This window comes from Belonocnema kinseyi, chromosome 3, assembly GCF_010883055.1.
Source record: "Belonocnema kinseyi isolate 2016_QV_RU_SX_M_011 chromosome 3, B_treatae_v1, whole genome shotgun sequence".
In the NCBI taxonomy this organism is placed as follows: Eukaryota; Metazoa; Arthropoda; class Insecta; order Hymenoptera; family Cynipidae; genus Belonocnema; species Belonocnema kinseyi.
The window spans coordinates 152,874,284-152,901,777 of NC_046659.1; the positions used below are offsets into that span (position 1 = coordinate 152,874,284).

Consider the following 27,494-nt stretch of genomic DNA (forward strand, 5'->3'; position numbering starts at 1 on the left):
GGAATTTTTCTGAGGTCAGATTCGGATTCAGCGCAGCAAAAACCTTCGGGTATAGTAGGTCTGGTCTCTGGTTCTGAGAATTGTTGGCCTGTGTAATTGATAATTTCATTTATTTAAGAGAACTTCACAGTTTTCCCTATTCCCCGCTTTTCTTCTAAATGTTTGAATTTTATAATTAACTGAAAATAAATTTTTTATTTACAAAAAAAAAACACGAATTTTCGATAAAGCCGTTTATTTTTGCACCAAATAGTTGAATTTTATGCCCAGTTGTTGAATTTTCTATAAAAAGAGTTCAATTCTCAATCCGAAAATATGAATTAGCAACAATAAAGTTTATTTATAACCAGTCAGTTGAATTTTCAACAAAGTAGTTAAATTTTCAGTTAAGAAATTGCTTTTTAACAACAACAAAACGAGTTCAAGGTGGACGCTGGACAGGGAAAATCGGGAAATGACCGGGAATTTATTTTTTGACCGGGAGTTTTACAAATGTTTAGAAAAAAATAATTAGTTAAATTGTGATCTTTTTTCAATAATGATAGAATTCAGTTTAGAATGCGTATTTGAATTAAAAGAATTTCAAAATGCAGTTTTAAAGACTTGAGCAATTAAAAATTAGAACCGTTTAAAATCGAAGATTTTGGATAACAAACATTTTTAGTTGATCTTAACTGTGAATATGAATTATATCATGATTTTTAAATTTGAATTGCACTCTAAAATCTAAAAAATATCAGTTCACAATTTTAGAACTTCCAGATTTTAACGTTAAAAATTAAACTGTTTCAATTGGAAAGTTGAAACTTTATAAAATATTTTAAATTTTAAAATCACTTTTAAATAATATATTTATGATTAAAGGCTTTTATTAAATTTCCGTCTAAAATATTCCATTTTTAAACCACGTAATTTTAAATTTTTCAATTAAAAAAAAGAACAGTTACAAAAGAAACAAAAGAAAATCTAAACTTTGAAAATTACAATTTTAATTGTTCTATTTAAAAAAAATTTAATTTGTAAGTCAATTTCTTAAATTTTAGTGTATAAATAACAATCAAACACCTATTATTCTTGGAAAAAATCGAGTAAGTTGGAGAAATATTTAAAAGTTTTGAAAAAATTCAAAATTAATTAAAATTTCGAAATGATTTCAAATAATTTAAATAAAGTTTCTACATGTACCGATAAAATCTGGCTATTCGTAACAAAATTTGGCAGATTTCGAACATGAAATGTAGAATTTTTTTAATAATAACATTTTGTAAGATTACTAGGAAAATTGAAAATTATTTTTTTTTTGTAATTATTTGAAATTCGAATAATTTAAAAAGATATTTAGTAGTTGTGAATAACTTTTAATAATATTTTTGAATGTTAAAAAATTCAAAATAACATGTAGATGTTTCAAGATCTTGAAATAGAATTTCGAAGCATTTTAAGGATTTTTCAACTGTTTAAAATAAAAATAATTTAACATATCATAATTCAGAGTACTAACCGGGAATTACTTATTTGAACAAATTCTGAGCTAGCACTGAAAAATTTCGAAAAGGAACAAAATTTTGAAGTGGAACAGGAAATTTCTCCAAACAATTATAATTCTGAGTTGAAGCAGAGAATTTTCAAACTTTAAACAATTCTGAATTGAAACTGGTATTTATCCAAAAGAATTATAATTCTTCTTGGAACAGGGAATGTTAAAACTTAAATAAATTCCGAGTTGGAACAGGGAATTTTTTATTAGAATGAATTTTAAGTCTAAGTTGAAACGGGCCATTTTTTAGAAAAATTAAAATTATAAATTGGAACAGGGAATTTTTAAAGAAATTTGAATTCTTTTTAGAAACGGAAAATTTTGGGAAAGTATTAAAATTCCGGATTTGAAGAAGGAAATTTCAATTTTTAACGAATTATTGTTCTGTTTTGTAATGGGGTATATTCGAAAAAATTAAATTATGAATTGGAACAGGGAATTTTTCGAAAAAGCTCTAATTCTTACAATTAGTTGAAATGAAAAATTTTCGAAAAGGAATAAAAATTCCGGGTTTAAACAGGAAATTCTTTGAAAAGAATTAAAGTTTCGGATTTAGATAGGGAATTTTGAATTTTTTAAATTCAGTGATTGATTCTTCAATTTAAAGCATTTAAAATTATAACGTAGATTTATATTTTTGAAACTAAATCTTTGAACTCTACAATTGATAAAAGCTAAAAATTTGTAATTTGGCAGTTTAACTACATTTAATTTTAAGTTGTGCAGTTGAAAAGTGTTAGTAGTTTACATATTATACGTGCAAATTATTGAGCATTTGAATACAAAATTGTAGAATTGAACAAATTTTAAACTTCTAATTTTCGAAGTTTAAAATTCAAGAGTTTCACTTCGAGTGCTTTCATTTGCAATTCAGTTTTTATTACTACGAATGGAACAATTAGATTTCAGTGTTTGATTTTTTTAAATTCATTGACCATGAAAAATGTTTGCGAACCGGGAAAAAACCGGGAACATTTTTCTTTGACAAAAACGGCCACCCTGGATTTGAATTTTTCACATAAAAAGATAAATTTATAAACTTAAAAAGAAGAATTATCATCGAAAAATGTGATAGTTTTTATTACAGAAAACAAATTTTTTAATTAAAAATAAAAAACCTGGAACTTAATAAATCTTTTTGATTGAAAAGTCTACTAGTATATTTTATTGTTCGGAATTCATCTTGCATGCTTAAAAATTCTACTATTTGTTTAAAAATTTAATTATTGTGTTGAAAAATCGTTAATTAACTGTTTTGTTAAAATTCATGTGGAAAATTAATCTTATTGGATAAGAAAATAATAATTTTTAGTTAAAAAAAGTTAAAGATTGTATTAAAGATTAAAGATTTATCATTTTAGTCGAAACTTCAATACTTTAGTTAAAAATTGAAATATTATGTTGAAAATTCATGTTCTTTTGGGCTTGAAATCTTTTTTTATATTAAAAATCTAACGATTACATTTTTAGTTTAAAATAGTTTTTTTTTAATTGAAAATTGATCTTTTCTAGTTGAAAATGCATCTATTTGATTGAAAACAAACCTCTTTTGGTAGAATGTTAATCTTCTTGGTTAAAAATTCATCCTTTTTGGTTTAAAAAGGAACTGGTTGGTTGAAAGTTAATCTATTTTGGTTGAGGATTGTACTTTTATTTCTTGAAAATTCGTCAGTTTCGCTTAAAAATGCAACAGTTTGATATCAAATCATCATTCTTTTTGTTAAAGAATCATAGTTTCAGGTCGAAAGTTCAAACGTTAAATTTTTTTGGTTTTAAAGTTCAACAATTTTGTTTAAAATTTATTTAATTTACTGAAAAATTGATTTTTATTTGTTCTTTTAATCTTCCTGCTAGAAATTTAATTTTTTTTTGTACCGTAACTGGAAACCCTGAAAAACCTGGAAATGTCAGGGTTTTTTTTTAAGTTAGGGACTTGTTTCGCGAGCGTACTTAACTTTTTTTTTATAAAATTGCAATATAAAATTTAATAACAGTGATTCATCATTGGCAAAAGTAAACTGAAATCTTCTTTGTATGAAAATTTAATTATTTTTAAATGTTTTTTTGTTGTTTAATTCATCTGTTTTAGGAGAAGTTTCATCTTTCTTGAATAAAACTGCAACTTTTCGGTAAAAAATTTAACTCTTTTTTTTGAAGTTTGCTTTTTTGATTTTTTAAAAATTTTACTGCATAAATACAATATTTGGGTGTTGAAGAAAGAACTGAAGTATTTTTTGAATGAAAATTCAACTATTTAAAAAAATTCGGTTTGGTTAAAAATTCATGTTTTTATCGTGAAAACTCCGCTGAATTCTTTTACACAAGAAAATTCAATTATTTTTTTGAAAATTTATCTTTTTGATTTAAAACTTCATCTTTTGTAGAAGAAATTCCATTTTTTTAAAAATAAAAATACATTTAGTTGACACAATTTCTTAAGAAATCACTTTTTTGTCAGATTTTATATTTTTACTGAAAAATTCATTTCTGTGGTTAAAAGTTTAATTATATTGTTGAAAATTAATATTTTTTATTGGAAAATTAGGTTAAAAGTTAAATTACAATGTTAAATTTTTGTATTAAAGGTTTATGTCTTTGGTTGAAAATTTAAATGATTAGTAGAAAATACTTTTTCTTGGCTTAAAATTCATTATTTAACGGTAAATATGAATTTTCCATTTGTTTAAGATTGATCTTTTTAGTTGAAAATTAACCTTTTTGGTAAAAAAAAATAATTTTTTTAGTTTGAAAATTCATTTTTGTATCGTAAAAGTGTATCAGTTTCGTGAAAAATAAATTTGTTGCCGAAAAGTCATATTTTGGGTTTGAAAATTCAATTTCTGTAGAGAAAATTTGTTTTCTGGCTTGATAGTTAAATAATTTAGATGAACTTTTGTTTATTTTTTAGAGTGAATAATCTTTATTTGTTGGCAATTCGTCTCTTTGGTAACTAAAAATTATAACTTTTTAGCCAAGAAGATTAATTATCCTTTTAGTTAGAAAATCATCATTTTTAGTTAAACAAGGAACTGCTTGTTAAATTTTTTTTAAATTTCGTCTATTTTGTTTAAAAATTTATCGTTTTTAGTTGAATGTTTAATTTGTTTTGATAAAAATTAATTTTTTCTAAAGATTCATCATTCAAGTTGAAACATAGTCTCTTTGGTTCAAAATTTTACTATTTTTTTTTAGAATTCTTTTCTGTTTTTCGCTCAGAATTAATCTTTCAAACGAAAAATGTGATTATTCATTTTTTGGTTCAAAATTAATATTTTTTTACATTGAAAATTGATTATTTCAAGTTGAAAATTAATTTAATTTAATGAAAATTCACCTTTTTTATTGAAACAAGGAAATGTTTAAAAGTTAACCTGTTGTGGTTAAGGTTTTTTCTTTCAAAATTCATCTTTACTTGGTTGAAAGTTGATCCCTTTTAGTTAAAAATTCAACTATCTGATTGAAAATGTCTCTTTTTTAGTTGAAAATTCAGCTATTTGGTTGAATAGCTCTTTTGTTAAAAGTTAATAAAAAGAGAAAGAAGGGAATTTGGTTGTTTGCCTTTTCATTTTTCTTAAATCTTTTTTATTTTTGTCCAAAAAAGGACAGTTTTTTCTTTTCTTTTTTTAGAACATTTTTTATTTTCTTTTAGACTACAATTGAAACGTTTCGTGGTGGTTATTCAAATTTACTCTGTGGAATCTTGGTTTTATTTTCAGAAATTCTGCACATTAACTTGATTATTGAACGTTAAATAGGTTTTTAAATTTGATTTTAATTCCATTGACATTTCCTCAATTTTAATTTTTCTTCCAAAGATTGATCATTTTACTTGAAACCTCATCCCATTGCTTACAAATTTTAATATTATGTTGAAAATTCGTTTTTTTTAAATTAAAACTGTAACTATTATATTTTTAGTTGAAAATTGATCTATTTTGTTAGAGGATTTAACTTTTTTTCCGAGAATTCGTGAGTTTGGCTTAAAAGTTGAGCATTTTGGTATAAAATGAACTTTTTTGTTGAAGAATCATATTTTCAGGTCGAAAATTTAATTATTTTGTCTTTTTGGCTTCAAAATTTCACAAATTCTTGGTAGACAATTAATTTTTGTATTTAAAAATTGAACTATTCCATATTTGGTTAAAAATTCAGCTTTTCTTGATTCAGGATTCAACTATTTTGTTAAAAATTCTCCTACTGTTGAATTCAACTGGTTGAAATTTTTTTTTTTTTTAGTTAAAACTTATCTCTTCGGTTGAAAATTTGATTATTTTTGGAAAATTCTGTGATTTTGCTATTTGAGAATTAACATTTTGAACGAAAAATGCGACTATTCTTTTTTTGGTTGAAAATTGGTTAAAAATTGATCTATATGATTGAAAATTTATCTTTTTAAATTGAAAATTTATTAATTTTCTTGATTATTTGTCGCTTTTGGTAGAAAATTAATCTGTTTTGTTAAAAAATTATCTTTCGTTTGAAAATTCCTTTTTTTTTATATTAAAAATGTAACTATTCCATTTCTAGTTAAACATTAATCTATTTTGTTTGAGGATTTAACTTTTTTTTTTGAAAATTCGTTAGTTTGGCTTAAAAATTCAACATTTTGGTAAATATTAAATTTTCTGTTGAAGAATGATCTTTTCAGGTTGAAATTTAAATGTATTGCCTTCCAAATTCAATAATTTTGTTTAAAATTGATGTATTTTATTGTAAATTTGATTTTTTATTCGTCTTTTTAATCTTCTCGGTAGAAAATTAATTCTTGTATTCGGATATTTAACTATTTTATGTTTGGTTACAAATTTATCTTTTCTTGGTTGAGGATTCAACTATTTTGTTACAAATTGGTCTTTTTTGGTTGAATTCAATTGATTCAAAAATTCTTTTTTTTGTTGAAAATATATCAATTCCATTTTTTTGTAGAAAACGTATCTTTTTTTAGTTAAAAATTCATCTTTATGATCGAAAATTAACTTCTTGTTTTAAATTTATCTTTCCCGGTATAAAAGTCAACTTTTTTCTTAATCATTTAACTTTTTGGTTTTTAAACTTAAATCTTCTGTTAAGAATGCTCTTTTTCAAACCAGTTGAAAATTTTTTTTTTTTAGTATTTTTTAAACTATAAATTTATATAACTATTCTATTTTTAGATGAAATCTTATGGTTAAATTTGAAAATGTATCTATACAAATTTTAATATTTGTTTAGAAGTTCAACTATTATGTTAAGAAGTCGTCTCTTTTTCTTCAAATTTCAACTATTTGTTTGCTAATGAAACTGTTTAGTTAAAAATGAATTTTGGTTGTTGAAAATTCGTCTTTTTGGGTTGACAATTCATCTTATTTGGTAGAAAATCTTTCCCCCTATGATTTTCTATTTTCTTGAAAAATTAATATGAATATAAATATTAATATTCATAGAATAGCTACCTAAATTTATATTTTAAGAAATTACTAAAAAAAAAAGAGTTTTCAACCAGTTAAATTTAATGAAAAAAAAATTTTTTTAACAAAGCAGTTCAATTCTCAACCAAAAATATATATATTTTCAACAAATAATATTAGGTTTTTACCCAGAAAAGCGAATTTTTAACAAAAGAGTTAAGTTTCAAAAGTGAAAATTCAAACTTTTACATAAACAGTTAACTTTTATGTCGGGAAAGATAAATTTAAAACAAGAAAGTTAATTTTCGACAATAAAGATGAATTTCCAACTAAAAAAGATACGTTTTCTACCAAAAATGGAATTGATATATTTTCAACAAAAAAAATTAACTTTTATCAAAAGAGTTTAAAATGAAATCAAATAGTTGAATTTTTAAATGAAAAGATTATTTTTTAATCAAAATTATTAATTTTCTACCAAAAACGACGAATTATCAAGAAAATAAATTAATTTTCAACCGAACAGTTGAATTTTTATCTAAAAAAGATAAATTTTCAACCAAAAAAGACAAATTAAAAAAAACCTTAACTACAACAGGTTCATTTTTAACCAGTTACCTTTTTTTTAAAAAAAGAAAGGTGAAATTTCAAAAAAATAGATTAATTTTCTTGTATTGATTCCATTTTTTGTAGAAAACGTATCTTTTTTAGTTGTAAATTTTTTTTTTTTGAATTAAAATTAACTTCTTGTTTGAAATTTATCTTTCCCGGTAAAAAAGTCCATTTTTTTCTGAAATATTTAACTTTTGGTTTTCAAACTTAACTCTTTTGTTAAAAATTCGCTTTCCTGGGTAGAAACCTAATATTATTTAGTGAAAATTCATCAATTTGGTTGAAAATTGAACTACTTTGTTAAAAAATCTTATTTTTTCGTTGAATTATTATTAATTTTCAACTAAAACCGACGAATTATGAAGAAAATAAATTAATTTTCAAACGAACGGTTGAATTTTTATCTAACAAAGATAAATTTTGAACCAAAAAAGACAAATTTAAAAAAAATCTTAACCACAACAGGTTAATTTTTAACCAGTTCCCTTTTTAAACACAAAAGGTGCAAGAAAACAGATTAATTTTCAACTTGAAAATATCAATTTTTATCCGAAAGAGGAATAGTCATATTCTTTGCTTAAAAGATTAATTCTCAACCAACAAAATGAAAGAATTTTCAACAAAATAGTCCAATTTTCAACCATAGAGATGAAGTTTTAACTAAAAAGATCAAGCTTTAAAAAAATTGAACAAAGTTAAACTTTCAACAAAATGGTTTATCTTTTACCCAAAACCATGATTTTAAAATCTAGAAGATTACTTTTTTACAAATAATTAAGAATTTTAAACCAGGAAAGATCAATTATAATTAAAAACATCAGTTTTTAACCAAAACTGGAATAGTTAAATTTTCAGTTAAAAAAATTAATTCTCAACCAAAAAACGAATTTTCAATAAAAATGAATTTTTTGCAAAAATAGTGACTTTTGAAAAAATGAGTTTTCCACAAAAGAGTTGAACATTCCACCAAATAGTTTAATTTTCAACCAAAAGAAAGATAAATTTTGAAGCAGATAGAACATGTGTTAACTAAAAATGACCAATTTTCAAACAAAATAGACGAAATAAAAAAAATTTTGAATGATCAATCAAAACATATTAACTTTCAACCAAACAGTTTCTTTTTTTAACTAAAAAATATGATTTTTTTAACCAAAAAAATAATTAATCTATTTGGTAAAATATCATCATTTTTAGTTAAAAAACAACTCTTTGGTTGAAAGTATCGGGAAAGATCAATTTAAAATAAGAAAGTTAATTTTCGATTTAAAAAAAAAAAGAAATTTTCAATTAAAAAATAATTTTGGAATCAATTGAATTCAACCAAAAAAAAAAAAAAAAAAGAAAATTTATGAAAATAATTTAATCCTCAAGGAAGAAAAGATGAATTTGTAACTAAATAAGAAATAGTTAAATTTTCGAAAAAAAAAAATTAATTTTCTACCCACTATTGAAAGCAAGCTCATCGAATTAAGGGATATTATTGATTGATTGGTTTTCTGCACAGTATGTAAACGAGGTGGTTATAGGCGCGCCATACGAGGTAACGAAAGAATTGATGGAGCATTTCGACGTGTCGATAGTTTGTCATGGAAAAACGCCAATTGTGCCCTGCGAGAATGGAGCAGACCCTTACGCAGAACCGAAACGACAGCAAAAATTCAAACTACTAGACAGCCATAATGACATGACGACGGAAAAAATAGTCGAAAGGATCATCCTTCACAGGTAGGCTAAGGTTATGCTCGAGTTTTACTCAGACCGAATTTTCACTTTTTTTGCACCATTTCAATATTATTTGCATTTATATTCCTTTTTTTTTTCTTCTTTGGCGTGCATCAATCATTTCCAGAATATTTTTATTCTTTTCTGATCCCTTGTCGCTCCAGGGTCGCCGCAGATCAGGGAAAAGTTGGGCATTTGTTTTTTACAGTCACGTTCAGTCACTTTTTAAAAACAAAGTCACAACGTTCATCTTTTTTTCAATACATTAATCCATGGGTTAACCAGGAGTTCAGGTTTATACCGGTTTCCAAATTTTCGAGAATTCTTTTGAATTATATTAGGGTATTTTAAAAGATTCCAAGAAATTGATAATAGATTTAAATAATTTCAAGGGTTTTCAAAGGATTTTTGGGGTTTAAAAAGATTCCAAAACATTGTTAAGAACGCTACAAATTTTCAAGAAATTTCAAAGAACATCAACAAATTTGAAATATTTTAGCATATTTCAAATATTCCAAGAAATTTTTAATTTATTCAAGTAAGTTATTGGGATTTTAAAGTATTTGGGTATTTTCTTTTTTTTTTTTTGAAAATTCCAAAACATTTTCAAGAACATTGAAAAGTTTCCAGGAATTTCAAAATACATAAAAAAATCTGAAATATTTTAGGATATTTTTATTTTAAAGATTCCAAGAAATTTTCAATTTATTTCAGTAAATTAATGGGATTTTGAAGGATTTTGGGGGTTTTTTTTTTAATTCAAAACTTTTTCAAGAACATTAAAAAGTTTCAAGAAATTTCAAATGACATCAAAAAAATTGAAATAGCTTAGGATATTTTAAAGATTCCCCGAGATTGTCAATTTATTTGAGTGAATTAATTGGATTTCAAAGAATTTTGGGGCGTTTTTGAAAATTCCAAAACATTTTCAAGAACATTAAAGGATTTTCATGATTTTAGAATATTTTAAAAGATTTCGAGGTATTTGAAAAAGTTTAAAAAAATGTCAAGATATTTCAAAAGATTTGAAATATGTTAAGGTATTTGAACGTTTTTTAAAGGGTTTTCAAAAATATTTTATTTTGCTTATAAAATTCCAAGAAGTTTTGGATTTAGTTGAATAATTTAAAGGAATTTTAAAGAATTTGAAATATTTTGGGGCATTTTACATGATTTAAAGGAATTTTTCATTGATTTCAGTAACTTAATGGTACTTCAGAGGATTTGAAATATTTTAGGGTATTCAAAAAATTCCAAAAAAAGTTTTGGATTGATTTCAATAACTTTAATAGGTTTTAAAGGATTTGAAATATTTTATGGCATTTAAAATTATTCCGTGGAATTTTAAATAGATTTCAATAATTTGATGGTATTCCAAAGGACTTTAAGCATTTCAGGCTATTTTTATAACTTTCAAGGTATCTTCGAGAGCTTTAAAAATCTTAAAGGATTTCAGAAGATTGGAAAAAATTTGAAATGTTTTAAGGTCTTTTAGAAAATTCCAAGGAATTTGTTTATGATATTGTAATGAAATTTCAAAGGATTTGAAATATTCTAGAGTATTTTACAATATTTCAAGGAATTTTCCACCTATTGCAGTAATCTAATAGGATTTCACAAAGATTTTTTATATTTTAGGGTATTTGGAAAATTCCAATAAATTTTGGATTTATTTGAATAATTTGAAGGGATTTGCAAAGGATTTGAAATATTCAAGGGTATTTAAAAAATTCCAAGGAACTTTTTATTGATTTTAATAATCTACAGAAATTTCAAAGGATTTGATATATTTAAGGTATTATAAAAGAGGGAATTTTAAAGAATTTAAAATATTTTATGTTATTAAAAAAAATTTCAAGCAATATTTTATTGATTTGAATTATTTGAAGCAACTTTGAAGAGATTGAAATATTGAAGGGGATTTTATAAGATTTAAAGAAATTTTTCATTGATTTCAGTAACTTAATGGTACTTCAAAAGATTTTTAATATTTTAGGGTATTCCAAAAATTCCAAAAAATTTGTAGATTGATTTTAATAATTTGAAGAGGTCTTAAAGGATTTGATATATCTTAGGATATTTAAAACATTCCAAGAATTTTTTAATGGATTTTAGTAACTTTATGCAATTACAAAGGATTTGAAATATTTATGGGTGTTTGAACGGTAAAAAAAATATTTTCAGGTATTTTAAAAGCTCTCAAGGAATTTTTCCTTTATTTCAGTAAATTAATAGGATTTCGCATTATTTTTAATACTTTAGGGTACTTAAAAAATTCCAAGAAAGTTTGGATTGATTTTAATAATTTGAAGGGATTTTAAAATAATTTGAAGGGATTTTAAAATAATTTAAAATTTTGTTGGATTTTCAAAAAATTTCAAGAAATTTTGGTGTTTTTTTAATAATTTGAAGAGGTTTTAAAGGATTTGATATATTTCAGGATATTTAAAAGACTCCAAGAATTTTTTATTGGGTTTTAGTAACTTGGTGGAGATAAAAAGGATTTGAAATATTTAAGGGCGTTTGAACTATTTTTAAATGTTAAAAAAAATATATTTGGATGTTTTTTAAAAGATTCAAGGGGTTTTCCATTTATTTCAGTAAATGAATAGAGTTTTACAGCATTGTTAATATTTTAGGGTATTTAAAACATGCCAAGAAATTTTGGATTGATTTTAAAAATTTGAAGGGATTTTAAAAGGATTTGAAATATTTTTGGGGTTTCAACAAACTTCAAGAGATTTTGGATTTATTTTAATAATTTAAAGAGGGATTTAAAATATTTTGTGTTATTAAAAAAAATTCCAAGCAATATTTTATTGATTTGAATTATTTAAAGGAATTTTAAAGAATTTTTTATTGATTGTAATTTTTCGCTGGGGGTTTCAAAATATTTGAAATACTTAGGTTTTTTTAATGTCCAAAGGTATTTTTAAGAGATTTAAAACATTTCAAAGGGTTTCCAAGGATTTGAATTATTTTAAATGTATTCAAGAAATTATTTTAAAAAATACCAAATATTTTTATCAGATTTGCGAGGATTTGAGGGACTGTTAGTCACTGTAAAAGCTCTCAAGGTATTTTATTAAATTTTCCAGGATTTCTGGAAATATCATCAGATAATTTTCATGATTTTAGAATATTTTAAAAGCTTCCGAGGCATTCGAAAAAGTTTTTAAAAATTTTCGAGATATTTCAAAAGATTTGAGATATTTTAGCGTATTTGAACGGGTTTCAAAGGTTTAAAAAAATATATTTTTTAGGGTATTTAAAAAGATTCCGAGACATTTGAAAAAGTTAAAAAAAATTTCAAGATATTTCAAAAGATTTGAAATATTTTAAGGTATTTCAACGGGTTTTAAAGATTTAAATAATATATATTTTAGGGTATTTTAAAAGATCTCAAGGAATTTTTCATTTATTTTAGTAACTTAATAGGATTTCGCAGTATTGTTAATATTTTAGGATATTAAAAAAATTCTACGAAATTTTAGATTGATTTTAATAATTTGAAGAGGTTTTAAAGGTTTTAAATTATTTTAGGATATTTTAAAAGATTTCAAGGCATTTGAAAAAGTTTGAAAAAATGTAAAGATATTTCAAAAGATTTGAAATATTTAGGTTTTTTTAATGTCCCAAGGTATTTTTAAGAGATTTAAAACATTTCAAAGGATTTCCAAGGATTTGAATTATTTTAAGTGTATTCAAGAATTTATTTTAAAAAATACCAAATATTTTTATCATATTTGCGAGGATTTGAAGGATTGTTAGTGACTGCAAAAGCTCTCAAGGTATTTTATTAAATTTTCCAGGATTTCTGGAAATATCATCAGATAATTTTCATTATTTTAGGATATTTTAAAAGATTCCGAGGCATTTGAAAAAGTTTTGAAAAAATTTCGAGATATTTCAAAAGATTTGAGATATTTTAGCGTATTTGAACGGGTTTCAAAGGTTTAAAAAAAAATATTTTTTAGGGTATTTAAAAAGATTCCGAGACATTTGAAAAAGTTTAAATAAATTTTTTAAGATATTTCAAAAGATTTGAAATATTTAAGGGTATTTTAAAGTATCTCCAGGATTTTTTTCTTTTTTTTAGTAACTTAATAGCATTTCGCATTATTGTTAATATTTTAGGATATTTAAAAAATTCCACGAAATTTTTTATTGATTTTAATAATTTAAAGAGGTTTTAAAGGTTTTACATTATTTTAGGATATTTCAAAAGATTTGAAATATTTAAGGGTGTTTGAACGGTTTAAAAAAATACATATTTTGAGGTATTTTAAAAGATCTCAAGAAATTTTCCATTTGTTTCAGTAAATTAATAGGATTTCACAGTATTTTTAATATTTTAGGGTATTTAAAAAATTCCAAGGAATTTTGGATGGATTTTAATAAGTTGAAGAGGTTTCACACGATTTGAAATATTTAGGGTATTTAAAAAAAAATTCCAAGGAACTTTTTATTGATTTTAATAATCTAAAGAAATTTCAGAGGATTTGATATAATGTAGGGTCTTTTAGACAATTCTAAGGAATTTTTTCATGACGTTAACAATTTGGTGGGTTTTATTCAATTTATAAATATCTCTACAAGTGTAAAAAATACTGAATATTTTACAAGATTAGAATCGTGCTCTTTAAAGATAAATAGTCAAGACAAAATGAAAAATGAGTAATGGAAAAAGTGAGGGAATTTCGAAAATGAAGATTTGCGGCCACCCCGGACTGAAAAAAAGCACGGTTCTTTTTCTCTTAGCATCATTTAGTTCATTTTCACTGAATCCAGTATTTTAACCCCCGTAGGTCCGAGGAACTTTGTGCAATCATTAAGAACATTAGGAAGTACAAATAGCTCATAGACCATTGCATCTTTCTGTTTTGTATTAATCCGCCTGATTTACAATAAACGTCTTTTTTTCTTATGCTAACGCTTGATAGCTGATTTTTGTTTACGTATCCCCAAATCCAGTAATGCTACATGTTCACTCAGCGTTTAATTACAGGTTGGAATTCGAGGATAGAAATATAAAGAAGGAGAAAAAAGAACTGGCTGCGTACGAAGCCTTCGTCAAGTCACAAAATATTGAGAAACCCGAATGATTTTTCGCAAATGCATCACCTGTAAATATGGGACTACGCAAATTCTTTATTTATTCAATAATCATACACTTGCTTTTTTTCATTTAATGTCATTGCATTCGATTCGACAGTCATAGACGAAATTCAGTTTTGAGAATGTAGTGAATGAAAGAGATCGCGAAATAAAAAGCGGTAAGTTTTTCTGGTTAGAAAAAGTTTATTAGAGATAGGGTTTTACACAAATTAAACGAACAAGACTCGGGCTTCTATGACTTGTGATAAGAAATCACGAGTGCTCTTTGACGACTCGTGTTCAAAGAAATTAGTTTCTATTTTTAATTTCAACTTTACGAGTCATCTCATGTGATAATTCTGACGACCGTGTTACAATCATAGAGTAAAATTCTAAACTACCTCTTCTCAACTCAGAGAATATTTATCTGATGCTACATCATATCATGACGACTGATGTTATTTTATTATTATTATAATTTTTTTTTTAGGTTTTTAGAAGTTCAGAGTCGGTGTAGATTTTCTCAGAATTTAAATATAGGCTAACATCAAAATTGAACGGTTCAAGTCAAAATTAATTTTAAAAATATCTTGTTGATTTAAAAAGCACTTGAAATCAAAAATCTGCTGATCTTCATTAGAAGATCGACATACATTGTAATTTATTTCATTCCATTAAAGTGTAAACTAATTGTAAGTAACAGTTTTGTACAGAGATTGCTTTAGAGTGGCTTCGATTTAACAAGAAATGGAAAATGAAATGTAAACGTACAAAGTTATTTGCAGCGAAACGCTTATAAAGTTAATTTCGATCAATCTATTATTATGTATGAATAAATTTTAATAGACAATTAGGCTATAATTTAAAATATATTTTTTATTTGCTCAAGATTTAAGGTTAAAAGTAACTTTTTTATTTTAAATAAAATAGTAATGATAATGCAAGTCGATATATTCGCAATAACTAGTCTAGTCTCTCTTTCTTTGTATTTAACACATTATAAATAAATATGTTACGAACGAAACTATCAATTATCTCTCGATATTATATTTTTGGACGAAAAATATTTTTAAAAGTTGTTCGATTCTTCAGGTCAACATTAGCGTTACGTCGTTCGGTTTGGAAAATTAAATGAACTTTTGTGAAAAATCATTCTTTTTGTTTAAAAAGTCATCTTTTCTTGTCAAAAATTGAACTATTTTGATATGAATTGCACCTTTTTTGGTTGCAAATCACAAATGTCTAGATGAAAATTAATTTTTTTAACTAAAAATTGAACTATTAAATTTTTGGTTGAAAATTCGTTTATTTTGTTAAATATTTGTATATTTTGGTAGAAAATTAATCTTTTTCGTTGAATATTTGTCTTTTTTGGTTGAATTCGACTGTTTTTGGTTTAATATTACCAGTTTTGTTAGTTGAAATATCAAATATTATATTTTTTGTTGAGAATTAAGTGAAACCTAATTTTTTAAATTTGAAAATTGCATTTGTTAAAAACTCATCTGTTTCTATTTGTACATTTTATTATTTTTGTAGAAAATTGATATTTTCGGGTTGAAAATTCAACTTTTTTCTTCAAAATTCACATTTTCGGATTGAAAACTTAACTTGCAGGCTGTTCTGGTTAAGAATTCAACTAATTTGTTGAAAGTTCGCCTTTTTTGGTTTAATTTGACTGTTTTAATTGAAAATTATAATCAAATAAAAAGTTTATAATATAAAATTTAAAGTCTCGAATAATAAAATTCCCAACTGAAAATTGCTGAATTATAAAAAGCCCGAACTAGAAAATTCCCGAATTTAAACAATTAATTTCTTTTAAATATTTATTCATTAAAAATACAATAATTTGTCTTTTTGGCTGAATTCAACTGTTTTTGGATTTAAAATTGCAATTTTTTTTAGTTAAAATATCAAATATTATAATTTTCGGTGAGAATTCAGTGAAATTTAATTTTTTTAAATTTGGAAATTGCATTTGTTAAAAACTCATCTGTTTCTATTTGTACATTTTATTATTTTTGTAGAAAATTGATATTTTCGGGTTGAAAATTCAACTTTTTTCTTCAAAATTCACATTTTCGGATTGAAAACTTAACTTGCAGGCTGTTTTGGTTAAGAATTCAACTAATTTGTTGAAAGTTCGCCTTTTTTGGTTTAATTTGACTGTTTTAATTGAAAATTATAATCAAATAAAAAGTTTATAATATAAAATTTAAAGTCTCGAATAATAAAATTCCCAACTGAAAATTTCTGAATTATAAAAAACCCGAAATAGAAAATTCCCGAATTTAAACAATTAATTTCTTTTAAATATTTATTTATTAAAAATACAATAATTTGTCTTTTTTGGTTGAATTCAACTGTTTTTGGTTTAAAATTAAAATTTTTTTTTAGTTAAAATATCAAATATTATAATTTTCGGTGATAATACAGTGAAACTTAATTTTTTTAAATTTGGAAATTGCCTTTGTTAAAAACTCATTTTTTTCTATTTGTAAATTTTATTATTTTTGTAGAAAATTGATATTTTCGGGTTGAAAATTCAACTTTTTTCTTCAAAATTCACATTTGCGGATTGAAAACTTAACTTGCAGACTGTTTTGGTTAAGAATTCAACTATTTTGTTGAAAGTTCGCATTTTTGGTTTAATTTGACTGTTTAAATAGAAAATTATAATAAAATAAAAAGTTTATAATATTAAATTTAAAAAGTCTCGAATAATAAAATTCCCAACTGAAAATTGCTGAATTATAAAAAAACCCGAACTAGAAAATTCCCGAATTTAAACAATTAATTTCTTTTAAATATTTATTCATTAAAAATACAATAATTTGTCTTTTTGGTTGAATTCAACTGTTTTTGGTTTAAAATTGCAATTTTTTTAGTTAAAATATCAAATATTATAATTTTCGGTGAGAATTCAGTGAAACTTAATTTTTTTAAATTTGGAAATTGCATTTGTTAAAAACTCATTTTTTTCTATTTGTAAATTTTATTATTTTTGTAGAAAATTGATATTTTCGGGTTGAAAATTCAACTTTTTTCTTCAAAATTCACATTTGCAGATTGAAAACTTAACTTGCAGACTGTGTTTTGTGTAAGAATTCAACTAATTTGTTGAAAGTTCGTCTTTTTTGATTTAATTTGACTGTTTTAATTTAAAATTATAATAAAATAAAAGGTTTATAATATTAAATTTAAAAAGTCTCGAATAATAAAATTCCCAACTGAAAATTGCTGAATTATAAAAAACCCGAACTAGAAAATTCCCGAATTTAAACAATTAATTTCTTTTAAATATTTATTTATTAAAAATACAATAATTTGTCTTTTTGGTTGAATTCAACTGTTTTTGGTTTAAAATTGCAATTTTGTTAGTTAAAATATCAAATATTATAATTTTCGGTGATAATTCAGTGAAACTTAATTTTTTTAAATTTGGAAATTGCATTTGTTAAAAACCCATTTTTTTCTATTTGTTGATTTTATTATTTTTGGAGAAAAGTCATATTTTCTGGTGGAAAATTCAAATTTTTTCTTAAAAATTCACATTTTTGAATTGAAAACTTAACTTGCAGGCTGTTTTGGTTAAGAATTTAACTAATTTGCTGAAATTTCGCCTATTTGGTTTAATTTGACGGTTTTAATTGAGAAATAAAATGAAAAATTTATAATATTATTGGATTTGAAATGTCCTGAATAATAAAATTCCCGACAGAAAATTGCTGAATTATAAAATAACCTCACTAGAAAATCCCCGAATTTAAACATTACAATTTTCTAAATGAATATGATTTATTTATTAAAAACACAATAATCAAAAAAATTTTTAATTATTTTAAACATTTTTATAGATACTGGATGCGATGCAATGTGCAATTTTTTTGGTTGCAAATTACAAATGTGTAGTTGAGAATTAATTTCTTAACTAAAAATTTAACGTAAATTTTTGGTTGAAAATTTCTTTTTTTTTTTTAATATTTTTATTTTTTGGTAGAAAATTAATCTTCTTGGTTGAAAAAACTCTTTCTTCTTAGTCAAAATTTTACTGTTTTATTGACAATTATTATTTTTTACTTAATTTGTTAACTTCGATTTTAACTAATACATTTTTGTGTGAAAATTCATGTGTATTGTTAAAACTTCAGCCATTTTGTTGACATTTTTTTGTGTCTAAAATTAATGCTTGTAACAGAACACTTAATTATTTCATTTTTTATTTAAAATTGATATATTTTGTTAAAAATTCGTCTTTTTTATGGAAAATTTATCCTTATAGATCTGAATTGAATCTTATTGTTTGAAAATTCATCTGTTTGGTTGAAAATTAAGTTTCTTCAATTGAAAATTGAACTATTTGGTTGAATATTATGTTGAATATTCCTTTAAAAATTTGAAGATTTTGTTGAAAATTCAGATAGCTTGTTAAAAATTAATTTTTTATATTGTAGAAACTTGATCTTTTTATTTAAAAAATCAACTGCTTCGTTAATAATTGATCTATTTGGTTGAGAATTCGCCTTTTTGGATAAACTCAACTTTTAAATTCAAAATTTATCCATTTTGTGGAAAATCATTATTATTATTTTTGTTGTAAAATTAATGTTTGTGACGGAAAACTTAAATTTTTCATTTTTTGTTTAAAATTCATATATTTTGTTAAAAATTCGTCCTTTTTATAAGAAATTTTGTGGAAAATTGATCCTTTATGATATAAATTGAATCTTATTGTTTGAAAATTCAGATAGTTTGTTAAAAATTAATTTTTACTTTCTAGAAAATTGATCTTTTTATTTTAAAATCATTTTTTCTGATTAAAAATTAATTTTCAATTGCAAATTAAGCTATTCTATTTTTTGTTGGAAATTTATCTTTTTAAATTCAACTATTTTGTTAAAAATTGATACATTTTGTTGAAAAATCGTATTTTTTGGTAGAAAATTAATATTCTTTGAAATTTTATCTTTTTTTGTTTAAATTAAAACTACTTTGTTAGAAGTTAAACTCTTTTTTTTTTTAATATCATCTTTTCGGTTTAAAATGTAAGTATTTTTTTTCGGTTGAAAATTCTTGTATTTTGCTTAAATTTTTTTTTAAATTAGTTTTTGGGTTGCAAATGTAACTGTTTGGTTAAAATTCGTGTAAAATGTATCTTTTTTTATAGCAATTTAATGTTTTTGATTTAAAATGTATCGTTTTCGTTGAAAATCAATTTTTTTCTGGCAAGTACACTATTCTATTTTTTATCGAAAATTTGTCTGTTTTGGATGAGGATTCAACTAATTTTTTTAAAGTTCACCTTTTTGGTTTAATTTGACTGTTTTAATTGAAAATTATAAAAAAATAAAAAGTTGATCATATTATTAAATTTAAAAAGTCTCGAATAATAAAATTCCCGATAGAAAATTGCTGAATTATAAAATATCCAAATTAGAAAATTCCCGAATTTGAAAAATTAAATTTTTGTCAAAAATATTATTTATTTATTAAAAATACAATAGCAAACTTTTTTTTGAATTTAAAAAAATGTTCTAGATACTGGATGCGATGCAACGTGCACCATTTTTTTCAAATGAAAAAGAGATTTATTGTATCGCATCGCAGCGGAAATGCTTTGGTGGCGTCATGCCAGATAACACATAATCAGAGCTGAAAAAATCAGTCTTCCTGTGAAATGTTGTGACGTAGAGAAAATTTCCACAGCTGCCGTAAACATCAGAAAGAAAAATTAATTTATAAAATTAGCTACTGAGTTAAAATTAATCGATTATTTATTTACGCCTTAATCTTTGTGTTTGTTAGATCATTTAATTCTTTTTTAAATTTTCAAACAAAAAATAATAAGTGTGCTGTACGAGTTCCGAAACGTTGGTGGTTGTTTTTTACAAGTGTTTTTTTTATTGCGGTTTGATAATAGTAAAAATAAAGAAGACGAAGAAAATAAATAAAAAAGAGAAGGAAGTGGATTTGGTTGGTTGTTTTCTCATTTTTTTCCTCTTTTTTAGTTTCGTCACAAAAAAAAAGAATTCTTTTCTTTGTAAGGAAACTTTTTTGACTTTTTCAGATTTTATTTTTAGAAATTCTGATTATTATTTTGAAAAAAGGTTATTAGAAACTTCAGCAACTATGAAATTAAATATGATTTATTTCAGAATTATTATCAAACATTTTAAAACTATTTCGTAAACTTATATGGGCTAAAAATTGATCTTTTTGCTTAAAACCTCAACTATGCCAGTTAAGCATTTATAATTTTAGTTAAAAATTCATCTGTCTGGTTTAAAATTCAACTTTTACAGTTTGAGATTTATTATTTTGTTTGAGAATTGGTGATTTTCTTTGAAAATGTAAATATTTTTTAAAAAATTCGTTTCTTTGGTTATAAATTAATTTTTGAACTACAAATTTATCTAATCAAGTTTTGGCTAAAAATTCAACTATTTGGTTGGAAATTTATGTATTTTGTTCCAAAATCATATTATTGATAAAATATTAATCAATTTAACCCTCAAAGTGCATGCGCATGGTAAAAATCACGGTGAAGTGCATCTTGGGTCTTTAATACCCCAGCGTATTTAATCGTGTGTTGTTTAACCCCTATTGAATATTTCGTCACAATAAAATTATCCGATATAGTTTAAGGTATCTTTTATGCGGTAGAGTTGATTTTATAGCCATTTATTTATTGTAAGTTTGTTAAAAAAAATTATAGAAAACAATAAGTGAAAAATGGGGTTTTTTTTACTTAAAAATTCGTAACTCACGCAATTTTAATTATTTTAACCTGAAAATTTATGACTATACTCTTGAAATAGTTTACTTTCGTAAAAAAAATATTGCAACATGGGTGCTTTCAAAAATAAGATTTATTTGCACAGTTGAAAAGTCAATATTATAATAAGATGATGAATCAGATTTTTTGCTTTTAAATCTATTTATTTTTATAAAAATTAAGGAACTTTGACATGTAATACCATAAAAATACAAGAAATAAAAAAGAGACATATATAGCTGTATTTTAACAATTATATTTGATTCAACACATCCAGAGTCTGCTCTCGCATGACGTGCTGCCGTAAGTTATAAGCTATCTACACAGAAAAAAAGTATGAAATAAAAAAAAAAATATTTCACTTCATATGATTTACTTACGTTCGAAAGTAAACAAAAATCAATAAAATTTCAAAAAAAAAAAGGATTTGCTCCAATATTAATTTTTCACTCGCCAAATGCACACTGGGTGTTATGGACCCCACGATTTTTTTACCTCCACTTTCAGCAACTCTTTTGTTAAAGAGTAATTTTTTTGGTTCCAGATTCACAATTTTAATTGAATTTTTGTTTGTTTAAAAATTGATTTTTGTCGCGAAAAATGTAACTTCCTTTTTTTAGATGGAAATCTATATTTTTAGTTAAAAACTCATGTTTTTTTTTTAATCGACCTTTTTGTTAGAAAATTCATATTTTTTGTTTCAAAATCCAACCATTTTACTGAAAATTAACAATTTTGTTAAAATTTAATTTTTTTAACTGAGAATTTAAATAATCTGGTTGAATATTCCATCATTCATGTACTTTGTACAAAAGTCATATTTTTTAATAGAATATTAATCTTATTGATTAAAAATTCATCTTTTTGATTGAACACTAACTATTTTGTTATGATTTCTTTTCAAACATAATTTTGTTAATTCATCATTTAAATAATCAAGTGGAATATTCCATTAATTTAGTTGAAAATGCATCTCTTTGGCTAAAACTTAATGTTTTTAAACTGAAAATGTAACACTTAAATTTTCAGTTTAACAATATTGAAAACGATATTTTTTTTCGTTAAAAATTCAACTATTCCAGTTAAAGATTTATAATTTTACCTAAAAATCCATATGTTTTAAAATTTAAATATTTTGTTGAAACTTTATACTTATTAGCTAAAAATTGAACTGTCGTTGAAAATTTCTCTTTTTTAATAGAATATTAATTTTATTGGAAGAAAATTAATCTTTTTGGTTGACATTTCAACTATTCCAGTTAAAGATTAATCATTTTAGTTGAAAATTTATCTTTTTGTTTAAAAATTCAAATAATTGGTGGAAAGTTAAACTCTTTTGTTTAAAATATATATGTTTTGGTTGAAAACGGAACTTTTTTGCTGAAAACTCATCCTTTATGATGGAAAAATTAATTTTTATCTAAAAATTTAATTTTTTTTTCGTTGAAAAATTTTTTTTTTAGTATACTAGAATATATTTTCCTATTTTCGTGAAAAATTTGTAAAACTTTAGAAACGAATTCAAGGAACGATTAATTAAGTATTCAGTGTTATTTATTTCATTATTTAATGGTAATAATAAATTTAGGAATATCTTGAAATATAATTGATCAAAGCTTTCTAAATTAATATTAAAAAATTATTCTAATTTAAGCAATATTTTCGAACATAGTTGTTAAAAAAAAATTCTATTTCTATGATAAAAAATTTATTTCTTAAATAATTATATAAGCTGCATAAAAATTGGAAACAGTAATATTATTATTTTATTTAACACTCTTTATTTCGATTTTTCGTTTTATGTTTTTTTTTATTTTCTTCTTCCTGCTCCCAAAATCTTCGTCTACTTTCTAAAATTTCTTCTTGACAATTTTCATCAGGTGTTATTTTTCCCATAAAAGCAGCAGAATAATTGCCGATTCCTGAATTGTTAAAAACAATTTCCTCATTGACTATCCAAGTACTGTATTTAATTTCTGTCACTTTTTTAAATCCAACCCTTGAAGCTGTTTTTTGATTTTTGGCAGAAGTGAAAATTCCTGCGATTGCTACCAGTTGCAGACTCATTGCTACTTGATAAGAAGAAAATAACAATTCTGCACCTAAATCATTATTTTCGTAGGAAGGATGCACACAGAGAATATAAATTCGGAGATATTTATCGACCTCAAATAGACTGTAGGCATCAGCTTGGAGAACTAGGGCACTTTTTAAACTCATAATTAATTCCAAAGCTTTTCCTTGGAATATCTATTTTCAAAAAATATTTTTATTTTTATTTCTGGGAAATAATTTTGAATAGGTAATTAAAATTTGAAATGAATATTTATTTTTTAGGTTTATTTGTTTACTTGTTTCTAAGCTTATAGCCATAATTTTCATAAGAATCTTAAGAAAATTTAAAAAGATTTTTGAGAATTTTAGATGTGTCAAATCAACAATTCAACAAAAATGTATATCTTCAACAAAGTAGATGAGTTTTAATAAAAAAAAAAAATGAAGTGTCAACGAAAAATGTGAAATATTTTCATTTTAAATAAAAAACAGTTGAATTGTTTGAAAGAAAAGTAAATCTTCAACAAAATAGTTGAATCCCCTACAAGAAAAATTAATTTTCAATCCGTTGTATTTTTAACAACAAAGACATTTAATATTTTCAAAGCGAAGAATTTGTTACAAAAAGTATAATTTCTTAACCCGAAAATATAAATTTGCCACAAAAAAAAACTTTCTACAGAACAGTTGAAATTTCAACCAAATACATCAATTTCCCACAAAAAAAGACACATTTTTAACTAAAATAATTAATTCTCAACGAAGACCATACTATTTGATATTTCAATCCAAAACTATTTTTATTTAAATTGAAAACAATTGAATTCATATAAAACCACCGAATTTTTAAATAAAATTATGAATCTTCAAACGAAAAAATTTGTTTAACAAAATAGTTAAAGTTTTAACCAAGCAGTTAAATTTTCAATCAACATGAATTCTCAACGAAAAATATAATAGTTGATATTTAAATTAAAAAATTTTTTAATTAAAAAAAATAGTTTAATTCATCAAGAAAAGTTAAACTTTCAGTTTTAACAAATTAATTCAACAACAAAAAAAGCATTTAAAAAGAATAGTTACATTTTTAAGCAAAGAGATAAATATTCAACCCAAAGACGTATTTTCAACTAAATTGTTGAATTTGCAAGAAAAAAAGGAATTTTGTACAAAACAGTGGAATTTCAACCAAAAAGGATGATCTTTCATCCAAATTTTTCATTTTATAACAAAATAATAATATTTGCAACCATGAAATATTCATTCTCATCGCAAAATATAATAGATAACATTTTAACCAATTAAGAAACTTCAAATAAAAAATAGTTTAATCCGTCTAAAACATTTCAATTTTCAATTCTAATAGTTAATTTTCAAGCGAAAAAATGAAGTTTAAAAAATTAGTTAAATTTTCCAAGCAAAGAAATATATCTTCAAAACAAAAAGACGTATTTAAACAAAATAGTTTTATTTTCAGTCATACTGTTGAATTTCTAAGGAAAAAAATAGGAATATTCTTTAAAACAGTTGAACTTCAACCAAAAGGAATTCATTTTCAACATAATTATTGATTTTTTAATAAAAAAAAATTTTTCTGTTAAGAAAAGAAAAAAATTCCAACTAAAGTATTGAATTCTGAAAAGATACATTTTTTACAACATTTTTCTTAAATTTTCAACCTAAAAGAGTGACTTTTTACTTTGAAAAATAAATTTTCAACCAAGAATATTAATTTTCTAGAAAAAGACGAATTTTCAACTTAAATGATGAATCGTCAATCAAAAAATAAATGTTTAAAAGATTAGTTAAATCTTCAATCGAAGGGTTAATTTTCAATCAAAAATAGGATAGTTAGATTTTCAATTAGAAAAATAAATATTAAAAAAAGGAAACATTTTTAAAAAATAGTAAAATTTTAAACCGGGAAAATGGATTTGTAAACAAAAAATGAAGTTTCAATTAATGAGATTACTTTTCTACAAAAAATACGAATTTGCAACCAAATAGTTGAAATTTCAGATAAAACTGATCAATTTTAAACTTAAAATATAATAATTAAATTGTTAGTAAAAATATATTTTTAACAAAAAAGTCAGATTAAAAAAAAAGTTTCTTTTTCAACTAAACTGTTTAATTCCAAGCAAAAATGAGGATTTATACCAAAATTGTCAATTTTTTAACAAAATAATAAAATGTGAAAAATTAACTACTTGGTATAAAATGAACTTTTTTGCGGAAAATTCATAGTGTAGGACGGAAAATTCAATTATTTTGTAGAAATTTTTTTTTTCAATTAAAAATCATATCTTTTTTAGTTTAAAATTCAACTATTTGATTGAAAATTTAACTATTCGATGAAAAATTAATGTATTTCTTTAAAAAATTAACAGCTTGATGGAAAACTAAATTTTTTGTTAAAAAATCATATTTTCGAATGCAAATTGGAACAGTTTTATGAACATTTACTATATTTTGTTGAAAATTCGTCTGTTTAAAATTAATTTTTAAAACTGAAAATGTATCTATTTCAGCATTGGTTGATAACTGATCTTTTTTAGTTAAAGATTAATCTCCCTTGAAAACTTTTTCGTCCGAAAAGTTAATGGGTTTGATGCACAGTTTTTCCTTTATGGTAGAAACTCGTTATTTCTTGATAGAAAATTCATATTCTTTTTTTATTTAAAATTTAAATCTTCTCATTTAAATAAAAAATATTAAATCTTTTCTTAAGAGGTAAAAATTGAATTACTTTGTTGAAAATTCAATTTTTTTAAAAATCTTTAATGTAGTAACGTATCTATAGCGCAGTTTATGGATGACCCCTAACTGACAAAAATTGAACATCAGAAATTACTTTTGTTCAATATTCACGAGATACCCTGATATTGTGTTAAAAAATTTAATAATAAATTATAAATTAATTTTTTCTCGAAAAAATCCCCTTTTTTTTACTTAAAATGGAACTACTTAACCACTGTCGTCCTTCTTATTTCTATATTTTACACCAGACCTCCGGTTTTGTAATTCCTAGAATTACTGGCCAACGCAATTTCTAAGGCACAGGCGAGAGACGATTGCGACTCTCGCCTTGGAAGGGCCGCGCAGTGCGCGAGTACTGAGTCGAGTATGTTGCGCAATATTATGCATTCCAATTGGAAACGTTTTAGGCTGTCCTGACTACATTTCGATTCTCCCAATTTAGTAACAAGTATATTTGCAGGCAACTCCTGGCACTTTTACTAAATCGGGGTTCTAGTGTAATTTAATAAATATTTTTCCACCTACTTGTACTCTACTGTATGTATTGGTTTTATCTAATAAACTATTGATTCTAGCAATGATAGTGCCTATAACTCTTCCAGATGATTTACTGATTGCTATCAAACTAGTACTGTCTTTCATCCAAATTTTTATTAAATCCAGGTATTGTTGTTTCGACTCGTGATCTTTTAGTAAATTTACAGATCTACACATCGGATCTTCTTTCAAGTAGTGGTGCTAACCAATTTTTAATTGGATAAATATGAAAAATTTGACATTTTGAGTTAAAATTTTTTATTTTTATAAGCTTATACCAAACTTTTATTAATCGAAGCACTTCCTCATAATAATTTTCCTTTAAATCTATAATCTCACAATAAGGTGGTGCTTCCCAAGTCAAAGGTGCTTCCATTTGTTTTTTATGTGCAAAAGTACTCTCTCTTCTTGTTTTATTGTCCATTTTTTTAATTTAAAATAATACTTTATTGATGAAATTCAAAATTACTGAAATTTTGATTAAATCCAAGACAGGTTGCAGGTTATTTTTGGTAGTTAAAACAGATAGCTATCGATTTAAACAAATTGGATTGAAACGAAATTTTTTACATAATAAATCATACTTATCCTGAAAAGTTGTGGTCAGGGCATTATGATTACTGGGATATTTTAAAATAATTAACGTTTTTCTTAAGAGATAAGATAATTTTTTATATTTTACAGGATTTTAAAAGAATTTTTGGGAAAACTTTGAATTATTTCAAAAGATATTAAGAAGTTATAGACGTTTTGAAAAAATTCTAAAATAATTTAAATCTTACTTTTTTCGTGTAAGTTCAAAACACATTGTAGATTGTTAAAGATTTTGAAAAGAAGCTTTCTGAAGCTTTTTGAAACGTTTTAGAAGAAAAAAAGTCCTTAAGATTCATGGGAAAATTTTAAATAAAAATTTTTTAAATTACTTTTTAAAGTAAATGAAAATATTTCGTAAAATGTAGAAAAGAAATTTAGAAAATTTGAAAGCATTTTTTCATTTGAAATATTT

General features: G+C 23.6%; 2 protein-coding genes across 3 annotated transcripts in view; one reads left to right on the top strand and one right to left on the bottom strand.

The window, feature by feature from the left end:
• Positions 1-15,184, top strand: part of LOC117169142 (ethanolamine-phosphate cytidylyltransferase) — a 37,010-nt gene extending 21,826 nt beyond the window's left edge. The window contains exons 5-6 of one of the 2 annotated variants that reach the window (XM_033355341.1): positions 9,044-9,264; positions 14,070-14,184. In XM_033355341.1, coding sequence (XP_033211232.1) covers positions 9,044-9,264; positions 14,070-14,118 — 270 coding nt within the window. In that variant the 3' untranslated portion in view covers positions 14,119-14,184. Of the gene's footprint in view, positions 1-9,043; positions 9,265-14,069; positions 14,185-14,269 lie in introns of those variants that run through there. The other variant, XM_033355340.1, reaches the window with a different exon arrangement.
• Positions 15,185-19,949: 4,765 nt separating this feature from the next.
• LOC117170071 lies at positions 19,950-26,997 on the bottom strand. The gene is made up of 4 exons (XM_033356593.1): positions 26,772-26,997; positions 26,477-26,689; positions 22,917-23,386; positions 19,950-20,067 (listed from the first exon to the last, which is right to left on the bottom strand). The coding sequence occupies exons 1-4, from the start codon at positions 26,910-26,912 to the stop codon at positions 19,950-19,952; spliced, it is 942 nt and encodes a 313-aa protein (XP_033212484.1). The 5' UTR covers positions 26,913-26,997.
• Positions 26,998-27,494: the final 497 nt, after the last annotated feature.

Bases quoted from the DNA above. Each gene is read 5' to 3' on its own strand.
- LOC117170071 (XM_033356593.1), bottom strand. From the start codon at position 26,912: ATGGACAATAAAACAAGAAGAGAGAGTACTTTTGCACATAAAAAACAA. The intron at 26,690-26,771 runs GTTTGGTATAAG...AAAATTGGTTAG, and splicing joins AAGTGCTTCGATTAATAAAA to CACCACTACTTGAAAGAAGA. The intron at 20,068-22,916 runs AGAGTGTTAAAT...TGTTTACGGCAG, and splicing joins AAAACGAAAAATCGAAATAA to CTGTGGAAATTTTCTCTACG.